Consider the following 10,683-nt stretch of genomic DNA (forward strand, 5'->3'; position numbering starts at 1 on the left):
GCTCTCTATTTCTCGCCATTCTTTGCTTTCCTTCTCTGAGGCCCATGCTAGCTTCCGACTCATTATGTAGCTGAGAATGGCTTTGAACTCCTGATCATCCCAATTCTATCTTCTGGTGTGAGGATTATGGGCGGATGCTAACATACCTGGCTGGCCTTCACTTAAAATTACATTTTTTTTTTTAAAAGTAGGCACATCTGCACAGGCGCATCCATGCACGCATGTGCATTTGCAGTGCAGCATGTCTGGAGGTCAAAGGACAATTCTCAAAAGCGGGGCTTTCTCCTTCTACCACCCGAATCTCAGGATTGGTAGCAAGTGCCTTCATTCACTGAGCCATCTTTCCAGGCCCCTCCCTCACGTTTTCAATGTTTTGGTTGTGAGCCTAGTCTTTAACAGCTGAGCCATTTCTCCAGCTTTGGCCTATACTTTTCTAACCAACCCCACTACTGTTCTCTTTGCCTTTGTGTTCTGTCTGTTCTGTGTAAAGCCAGCCCTCCTTCATTTGGGCATATTTTACTGCTTTCTTCTACATTCTCAGACTGAAAACTCAGTCCATTCATTTCAAGTCATTATCACTTCTAATAAACGAAGCCTTCCCCCTGGCTTTCCTCCGAGTCCCTCCGCAGCAGCTTCTTACAGATTTTAATAGGTTCTGCTGCTGTCTGTGTGCATTTTTAAGTAGGCTGTAATTTCCCTTTTGGGTTCTTTTATCGCCTAAAAATTGTGTTTTTATTTGTGATACCAATTTCCAGGTGGAAATATTTCTAAAGCTCAACGCTATCACAATGCCTGCCATGGGTTCTGAGAATCACATGAACGCACCAAGAGAGTCTGCTAGGTATGTATGTACACCTATGCAGCACATGCCAGCCCAAACAGATACCTGTGCACCTGCTCAGGGCGTATGCGGTAGGCATGTGTGTGCTGCAGAGGCCCCAGGCGGGTGCACACATGCCAGGAGAATCTGCAGTGCACACATAGATAATGCACAATGTACCTTCCAGATGCATGTCTGCACAGCTCAATGAGTAAAAGGGACTATGCCAGCCCTTTGGAATTCCTTGACATTTTTATTATGGTCCAAAGACAGCCGGCTTTAATAACTACTTCCTGAATGACGGAGGGGGTGGGGATAAACCCTGTATTTAAAGCATACAAAATGTCTAAAATGAAGTCAAGCTTCTTAATTGTTATATTTGTGTGATTCTGGGTTGTTATTGATGGCGTTTTCCTGAGCCAAGTTACCCTGGGCGCCTCAGTAGCTCAAACTGTTCTGGAACCTCCTCCTGCCTCCACCTCCCCAGTGCTGCCACCAAGCCAGTGTCCTCTTTGGCTTCTGTATTTGTTCCTTTCACTTAAAACAAAGGAGTCTTGTTTTTCAGAATCCTCAGACTGAAGCTGAGGAAGGATGTCTCAGATGCTGACCAATGGACGAGTCAATGGCCTTGCATGCCCAACCTGAGAGCTGCCGTGCCCAAATCCTCCTCCCCTGGTCCCTCAGACTCAGCCTAGAGGACTCAGATCCCTTTGAGGTCTTCCTCCCTCACTCTCAAGGACGTTGGCTAGATTTTCAGGGTACATCTGATACCAGGGCCTGTTTCCCCAATAGTTGTGTGACTGATGGGCAAGGAAACCTCAATAAACACCAGAGTCCTGTGAGTGGAGGGCTGTCTGCCCCAATGGGCCATGCTCTATTGCTGGCTGGGCAGCTCCAAGGCCGACCAGGGTAGAGGAGAGTCCAGGAGACAGGACAGCTCTCAGATTATGCTTCTTAAGGAGTCCTGGGCCTATCTGGACTGTCCTCTACTGTTTGATAGGAATGTTTGGCATTCCACAACTTATTGGTCTCAGTGGGCTTTGGAGAACCTGGGGTCCCTCTGCACATGGACAGTACATCCAACACACCCAGGTCAGTCAGCCCCAGCCCACTATACACTGAAAGTTTGTTCCCTGCCCAAACTTCCCTTTGCTATGGTGCCATCCCTGCCCAGATAACCACTGCCTGGATTGTTTTTTTCAGCCATGTCCATCATTTTAAGCATCCATACACACCCAGCTTCTTTCTTTGTCACAGAGAGGCAGATGTTCACTGGGCCTGGGTCTTTGTGTAACCTTTATTCACCTGCAAGCAGCATTGTTACTAAGGTCAACAGTGAACCTCTAGGCAGGCCAGCCAGGGGTTTATAGCTCTCCAAGATTTCAGCTGCACATAGCATCTCCTCTGACTCCAAGAGTTCCAAGAGCAATGGGCAACTGAGGGCAGAAGTTGAGAGACTGCTTGTCAGCTCACTGATCTCAGCTGTCCCCTGGGAAAGAGCCCTCTAGAGCCCAGCTCTGATCTTGTATATAGTCCGTCTCTCCCCACAGGGCTTTGCTCTCAGTTCACTGGACTCCCCCAAAGTGCTTGCTCCCCTTTCACAATCCTTCTGGGGTCCTTGCTGACCCTGAGCCCGCCCTCCCCACTGCTCTGTGCTCAGCTACCTTCCTGAGTGCAGAAGGCAAGTATTGACTCAGGCAACCCAGGTCTTCCAAGGCAGATCTCCTTGACTTAAGTTGGTGGACAGATGGGTGATAGAGAGAAGTGTTCATTAAAAAGTGTCCAGAGGATTCTGTGAGTTCCTGCGTGAAGTTCAAAGCCTCACAATTCCTCAACCACCTAGCAACTGGAAATATGTGCTACCAGCATCTCCTGACTCCACCCCACTTCTCTGCTTTCTCTTATATGCAGAAGTCAGGATAAGATGGCAAATATAGCTATAGGACACAAGAATGTACCCACACCTAACTGTAGGGGTCCAGGATATATGCTCCAGTATGTCTGCAGGGAGATGCCCTTATATGAGTACAGGGCATGAAGATATGACTGCATGAGATTAGAATAAGCCTCAACTGTGGCTCTTTGGCAAATCGGTTATTTTGTGCTGCCTTGATATACAACAGGATCATGGAAAGCTCTGGAAACAAGAGGAGTCCCCTTCAGTGGGAGGAGATTTCTATGGACCAAGAAAACACTCTCTCTCTCTCTCTCTCTCTCTCTCTCTCTTCCCTCTCCCCCCTCTCTCTTCCCTCTCCCTCTCCCTCTCCCTTCTTCTTGCTCTACCTAGAAAAAAAACCAAGAGTCCCTCAGTAAAGGCTGGCAGGTTCAACTTTGCATGCTGCCCTGATTGGTCTCCCCACACTCACACTCGGTCTTGTTTGGGGAATAATAATACTTCATTCTCTGGGCTCTGCTCCCCTCTTTCCTTTGTCCCTCTGTCCTTCAGCTGCTCAGGTTGACCTGATGTGCTTCTTGACTTCCTGGAGATGCACTGGGCTCTGGAATTTCTTACTTGGAGTTCTTTTAGCTGTATTCCCAACATAGTCCCATCCCTCCTGGCCTAGCCCAGTTCTGAAGTCTCTAGTTTTTCCTCTACTGCTTTAGTTCCTGGGACCAAACCTGCCTTTGGCAAGTGGAAATCCCCAGTCCATTCCTGGTTCCAGCTCTATCTGTGCCTACAGGTGTGGTGACTCAGTCCTTGGGCTCTGGTGACCCCCTATGTTCACACTATAAACTCTTCCCCTTTCTGGAACCCTCTCTACGCCTCTGTGGCCAAACTACTAACAACAGCTAGGAACTTGGCCCCATTCTGGTTCTGTCACCTACCCTCTCACAGCTTGCCTTGCTGGAGACACTATTTGGGAGTTATCTGTGGGGCCTCCCAAGGGAGTACCCCAAAACTGTCACTGCTTCCATCTCACCCCCAGTCCCTCACTCAAATTCCTCACTCAGTCCTAGCTCTGTTGGCCTTCTTGCTCTGGTGTGCCTTTGCACAGCAGTCATTGTATAGGCACCAGATGCAGCCTGTCAAAGGGATACTAATGCTCTAGTTGGCATTAAGTGTACTGTCTCAAGGGCTTCCCTGGCCAACCTGATAAAGTAGCAGGCTTCTCTCACAGCTATACCATCCTGCTGGTAAGCCTGAACACATGACACGTTTCCCAATGGCTTACTGGAGCTCCAGCTTGGCAGCAAAAAAAAAAAAAAAAAAAAAAAAAAAAAAAAAAAAATGCTCCAGAGCTGTCCCCTGGGTTCTGACAGGTGCTGTATGCCAACATCAGGGTCCTCTTCAGGCAAGTGAGGTAAGGTATCTGCCCAGACAGCCATAAGGTAGAGAGGCCTAGTGAGGCTCAGTTCTTGTGTGTGTGTGTGGGGGGGGGGATCAGCTTTTATATGTATCTGTGTGTCATCTGTGTGTGTACTTGTGTCTGTACATCTGTGTGAGTATGTCTATGCACACCTGTATGTCCATGTCACCATTTTTGACTTGTATGTCACCTCTGTGTGTATGTGTGTACCTGTGTTTGTCTCTGTGTCTGAGTCAATATGTCTATGTGCCTCTGTGTGTTTGTATATCTGCGTCACCATTTTCCCTCTTGTTTCCCCATGCCTGTCATCTGTATGTGTCTCTGTGTTAATTCCTCCTCAGCTCAAAGTACTTGGGGCACAGAGTGTGCCCCGCCTTCCTCTGAAGGAGAACTATACCTTCAGAAACCTTTTCTGCATGAATCACCTTGGCCTTCTTGGGGCCTCTGGGTGGAGCTATGAGAGCAGAGCCTCCTCTGAGACCCTCTGTGAAGTGCCTGCGTCCTGGGGCAGAAGGGCGGAAAGAAACAAAAGAGAATTATGTCAGCAGACAGCAACAGGTGCTGTTGCAAAAAAAAACAAAAAAACAAAACAAAACAAAACAAAAAACAGCAGGCAGGTCCACTGCATTTACACTGGCTACAGCATCCTGCTTCCTTAGGGTAGGAGCCAGAGAGCCAGGAATTCCCCTAAGAAGCCACACAGCTGTGATGAACGGACTGTCCAGGACACCAGGAGACAATGGGAAGCCCCACAAAATGATGCTCCCAGGAGCAGGTAACTCTACCCTGATGGCATTCGTCTCTCTCCAGAGGTCCCAGGTTGTGGGTGCTTCCGTCCTACTCCCACCTCAGGCCCACCATCTCCACACACAAACTCATTGTCTGTGTGAGTGGGAGGGCTGGATGAATGCAGAATGCCTCAGTTTTCTTGATGTAAGCCATACCTTCTTGGGGAGTGCATCTCTATTAAGACCCCACCCACTGCACTCTTGGGTTTCCACTATGCTGCCCAACACAGGCTCCTGTTACAGGAGTGTGGAACTCCACCCTCTCTTCCTTTCTAAAGGCCTAGGAGGCACCTTTGCTGACCAGCTAGCTGGCTGCGACTCTCTTCGTCCCTAACAAGCAGCTAGTGGGTGTCTACTGAACGTCAACTAACACAGACTTGTCGCTGAATCTTCAAGAAGAATATGAGCTGTGCACTTGATTCATAGAGAACTCGAGCTGAGTGCATTCCAGGGCTGGGGAGCACAGCCAAGAAAGCACGACAAAGAGGGGCTCCGTAGAGCACAGACTCCGCCCCTCAGTCCCTTACACAGCACTTGGCTTGGGCTGCTGTGGAAATCTGCAGGTGCTTGAAGCCCTGAGGTCTGCTCAGCTTGTGGATCTGTGGCTGACCCTCTCACGCTTACCTTCCCAGAATTTTAGCAGAAATTCCCATAGATTCCTACTTCCTACTAGGGGTTGGGGATCCAGAAGCCCCGTGGCCACAGATGAAGCCACGTGGTGAAAGCAGATCTCTTTTTAGTGTGCACCCCGATTTAGCATCCCAGAGGGCAGGCAGCGAGACGCGCCCCGCCCACCGCCCGCGCATCCGCGCCACTCAGCCAGGCTCCGCGCGGCGCCGCCAGGGTTAAGGCGCAGGCGTGTCCCCTGGGGTGGGGTGGGCCCGGCAGCCTTGCCGAGCTTCTGGCGTCCCATCGGATCGGGGGCCCAACGCGCTCCTCCGCCGTTCTCTCCGCCTCGTGGCAACGTCGTCCCTTCGTCCTCCACCTAGCGGGCTGCGGGTACCCGAGGTGCCAGGACACCGCCCGGAGAGGAGCTCGTCCGGCCGCGCAGACGCCCCGCGGGCTCCGGGGAGGGACTTGGCCTGTTTTCTGGCCTCCACTCGCCGGGGAGGAGCTGTGCAGCTGCAGCTGGCGGCGCGCGGAGCTTCGGGGACGCAGGCTACCAGGCCGAGAGCCGCGCGCACAGGGCCGAAGCCATCGCTGCCTGCGGGTTCCCACCCGGGCCTCTCTGGCTCCCGGCTCAGCGCGGAGGAGGCGCGGCGACACCGCGGGGCGCGGCCAAGGGGGAGGAGAGAGGGGAGCGCGGGCTAGCGCCGGGCCGGCCGGGCCTCGCGGGGCCACGGCTCCGCCAATCTGCGGGCGCTGACGCGGGGGGCGGCTCCGGCGCGCTCGGATATCAGCGGGCCGGGCGCGGGGCGCCTGGAGCTAGGCGGTGCGGGCGCTGCGCTCCGGGTCGGCCTGCTGCACCTGCCAGATCGTCGCCTCTCCCTGCGCGCCCCCTCGCGCTCCCCTTCTCGCCTCTGTCTCTCCAGCCCGGTCTCCCAGCCTCAGTCTGACAGCGCAGAGGAGCCGCTTTGTCGCCTGCCCAGGACCCGGCATGGCCCAGCGGGAGCACCGCGCTCTGGATCGGATCTGTCGCGCCCTGGACGGGATGAACAGCCGCGCCTTCTGCTTACACGCCCGCTGAGTGTGGTCGCCGTCCCGGAGACCCTCGTCCGCCCCTGCGTTCCCTGTCACCACTGCCACCCGCTCCACCGACGAGGGCCGCTGGCCGCCCCCCGAAATGGCCTGGAGAGCCGGTGCTTTGGTGGCGGTTGTCCTCCACGACGTCCAAGTCTGGGGACAGCCCCCGAGCTGCTAGCTGCTAGTACACTAAATGGACCTTGACCCGCGGGTCGTTGCGGGCTTGGTGCCAAGCTGAGGGGCACCGGTGGAGCGCGCGTCCCGAAACCCCCAGCCCGCTGGCCTGCGCGGCCATGAAGATGATACTGGTGCGCAGGTTTCGCGTGCTCATCCTGGTAGTATTCCTACTGGCTTGCGCTTTGCACATTGCTGTTGACCTGCTACCCAAGCTGGACCGACGCGCCACGCGATCCTCCGGGGAGCCCGGTTGCTCCTGCGCTCAGCCGGCAGCAGAGGCAGCTGGTCCAGGCTGGGCCCAGGCAAGGAGCAGACCGGGGGAGTCCGCCGGTGGCGACGCAGGCTGGCCCAACAAACACACACTGCGCATCCTGCAAGACTTCAGCTCAGATCCAGCCTCTAACCTAACCTCCCACTCCTTGGAGAAGCTGCCTTCTGCAGTAGAGCCGGTGGATCACGCTCCTCGGGGTCAGGAGCCCCGTTCCCCGCCACCCCGTGACCCAGCGCATCGGCCGCTGCTTCGAGACCCGGGGCCCCGACCGCGGGTACCGCCCCCTGGCCCCAGCGGGGACGGATCGCTCTTAGCCAAGTTGTTTGAGCACCCTTTCTACCAGGGGGCTGTGCCTCCTCTGACAGAGGACGACGTCCTGTTTAATGTGAACAGCGACATCAGGTTTAACCCCAAGGCAGCAGAGAATCCTGACTGGTGAGCAGAGAAGAGGAGGTTGGGGTGGGGCTAGCGCGTCCGACCCTTCGGGAATAAAGACACCCCACTAGAAAGCTATTTCACACGCCAAGCATTTTGTGTACCTTTGGGGAACCCTCAGAAGAGGCTGGTAGGGATCCCTGGTGGGCGGGGCAGATGTGCCTCTTGCCTTTGTCTTCACAATGATTCTAGGGAGAACTGGCTGATGGGGTTTGGGAAGCTCCCAGTGCCCTGGTGTGGGAAGCTGGCGGCCCACCAGAAGCCAGGAGAGCCCAGTGCTCCACCTACAAGGAAGCATGCTGGCCAGCCCTGGCGATGGCTGAGGAAGCAGATGAATGAATATGTTGGAGAGCCAGCCAGGGAGAGTGGGAGCAGCCTTCCCCTGGGAGGGGTTGGGCTTCTGGCTCTGAGAGCGATGGGGTGAGCTGTTCAGGGTGGACGTCTCCAGAAGGCCTGAATGTACCTAATAAGTCTTTTAAATGCAGTCACGGGGACAAAAGCGGCTGAGGAGTGCTGTTGGCAGTGTGGAGGCCTTCCTTTGTGGCCACCCTGCCTGGAGGAAGGTAAACCATCCTGGAGTTATCTTCCAAGCTTTGTGGCCACCCCCACCCCCACAGCTGCACAGATCCAAATAAGCCCAGCAGAGTGAAATATTAACCACCAGCTGGCTAGAGCAAATAACCTGCAAAGGTCCCCGGGCAGCAGAGAGAGAGTCACCGGTCCAAAACAACCTCAGAAATCCTTTCTCTCCCTGGAATAGGACCAGGCCCTGTGCCTTGTGCCTGCCCATGCGAGCTGTTTGGTTCCTTCTGGACTTCGCTGGCCAGAAACCATCAAGCAAAGGCCGATGAAAGAGTGGAGAGGGTGTGGCGTCTCGGAGGAGAGCCCTCCTTTTGATTCTAGTGTAGACAGGCTGGAGTTGAAGGATCCTCACCTGTCAGTGAAGCAGAGCTAAAGCAGTCCCTCTTCCCCTCCAGCCTAGCAGACTCCCAGAGGGTCTGTTCTTCATTCAAACAAGCTCATGGCCAGAGGAAGCAGAGCTAGAGTGATTGGCTCCATCATCCTGTCCTCCCCACCTTATGGCTGCACTCGTTAAAATCAGATTTAGGCCTGTGCATCATTCCTGCCCCTGTTCTTTGGAACAAAGGCAGAAAACTGGGGAGGTTTCTGGCTGACTGGGTGTGCCTGTGCCTTCCAGGCCTTCTGGTCGCAAGAAAAACTGACAGTCCCTTCTCACACACTCCCAGCTGACATCACTGTTGTGGGGGCACTTTTGGTGACCCCAGGACAGAGGTGTTGGGATAGCGCTGACACTCTGGGTCTAGGCTAGTGGTAGTTAGATTTGTCTGTGGCGTCTCTAGAGGGTAAATAGGAATTATAGGCCTTAAGGTATGTTATTAGGTGGTGGATTCGCAGCCGGGGAAGAAAGTGCAGACATGGCAGTGTAAAAGCAGCTTTTAGCGAACCTGTACTTTGAACTCAAAGTCCCAAGCCCTGACCCTCAGGACCAGCACCCCATATTCTTTGGCCTCTTGCCTCTTTTTCTACACTTGACCGTAGCCTGCCTTGGTTTCTTGCAGGCCGCATGAAGGTGCTGAAGGCGCAGAATTCTTGCCCACTGGAGAGGCAGCTGTGAACCTCTATCCCAACTGGCTCAAATTCCACATTGGCATCAACCGGTATGAGCTGTACTCCAGACACAACCCAGCCATCGATGCCTTACTGCAGGACCTCGGCTCTCAGAAGATCACCAGCGTCGGTAGGTAGCCACCTGCTTGTCCTTGGTGTAAGAGTACCTTGGTGTGGATACACCAGGACTGTGTGAAGTTAGCCTCCTTCCTATGCAGGGAGCCACACTTTCTGGGGTGTTTGGGTGGCTGCCTTGATGATTCCATGAACCAGATGGATGCCTCAAGGCTCATCACTATGAAACCTCCGCCCTACTAATGCAGGGTATGCTGGCATGTGAGTGCCACCACTTTGACCCCTGGTAGGGTACAAGCAGACACGTAGGCCCTCCCTCTCATGTTAAAGAACACCCTGATGACCCATAGTAGCTGCAGCACCTCCTTCTATTACCTATGCATGGGCCACCCTTGTAACTCCCGCGGGGGGGGGGGCTAGATTGCATAGCTTAGCCAGGGCCTGAGGCTCCAAACCTGTTCCCTTCGGAGCTCAGCAAGGATTCAAAGATCATACCTGGGAAGGGAAGGACAAAGTTGGAGCCTGGGTATTCCACATGAAGCAGTTCAAAAGGAATGTCTCCAGGACTTTATGATCTACTAAGACAAGAAACGATTTTTTAAAAAAAAATCCAGTTTTTCAATTTCACGAGAACACTACATCAGGAGCAGCTTCTGAGCAGGTTTTAGGCTGTTATCCGCTTGTGAGTGATGGAGAGGTGGCATAGGGCAGGCTGAGGGCTGGGGCTGTGCAATGGTGGCCCTGGTGTGCTCAGCTGCACGTGCTTGGAGAGCCTGCCATGTGTCTTGGAAGCAGATCTGCTAACAGGCTCCCTCCAGTTACAGGCTTTGGTCCAATTGCTGACACGGAGCAGTTAGAAGCTGCCTGCTTGCAGCACCTACCGCTTTAGTGGTGTCTGGGGCTCCACTGTATACGGAGCTCTCGCCTGGTAAAAAATGAATAAAATAAATAAATAAACCTGGACCCACAGCTTCCTCCAGGGCTTGGCAAGTTCACCTGGTAAAAAAAAAAAAGAGCAAGTTAGTGAAAAAAGAGCAAGTTAGTGGTCTTCCACCCTCCTTCCTCCTGCCAGAGAGTGCACCCTCACCTGACCTGTGGAGTCCAGAGGTTTCAGGCTAAGTGAGGCATAGTCCTTGCTAGCACAGGTACTTTGTTATAAAGGAACCACAACGCGTGCCCCTTTCTTTCTCTTTGGAGCAGAGTCTGAATGTTAAAGAACTATCTAAGCTAGATGTGAAGGTGAAACTTGTCATCCAGCTATTCGGGAGGCTGAGACAGGAAGATGGAAAGTCCAAAGCCAGTCGGAATAACTAACAAGATCCTTTCTTAAAATCAAAACTGAAAAAAGAACTGAGAATTGAGCTTAAGAGTAGAATCCCCCAGTGAGGGGCTGGGGGTATGTCTCAGTGGTAGAGCCCCTGCCTAGAATCCCCCAGGGAGGGGCTGGGGGCGTGGCTCAGTGGTAGAGCCCCTGCCTAGAATCCCCCAGGGAGGGGC

General features: G+C 53.7%; 1 protein-coding gene across 1 annotated transcript in view; it reads left to right on the top strand.

Annotated features, from left to right (window-relative positions):
• Nucleotides 1-6,255: 6,255 nt before the first annotated feature.
• Fam20c (FAM20C golgi associated secretory pathway kinase) overlaps nt 6,256-10,683 on the top strand; it is a 54,489-nt gene continuing 50,061 nt past the window's right edge. The window contains exons 1-2 of the mRNA XM_021163523.2: nt 6,256-7,482; nt 9,063-9,241. Coding sequence (XP_021019182.1) covers nt 6,893-7,482; nt 9,063-9,241 — 769 coding nt within the window. The 5' untranslated portion in view covers nt 6,256-6,892. The remainder of the gene's footprint in view (nt 7,483-9,062; nt 9,242-10,683) is intronic.

This window comes from Mus caroli, chromosome 5 (assembly GCF_900094665.2).
Source record: "Mus caroli chromosome 5, CAROLI_EIJ_v1.1, whole genome shotgun sequence".
In the NCBI taxonomy this organism is placed as follows: domain Eukaryota; kingdom Metazoa; phylum Chordata; class Mammalia; order Rodentia; family Muridae; genus Mus; species Mus caroli.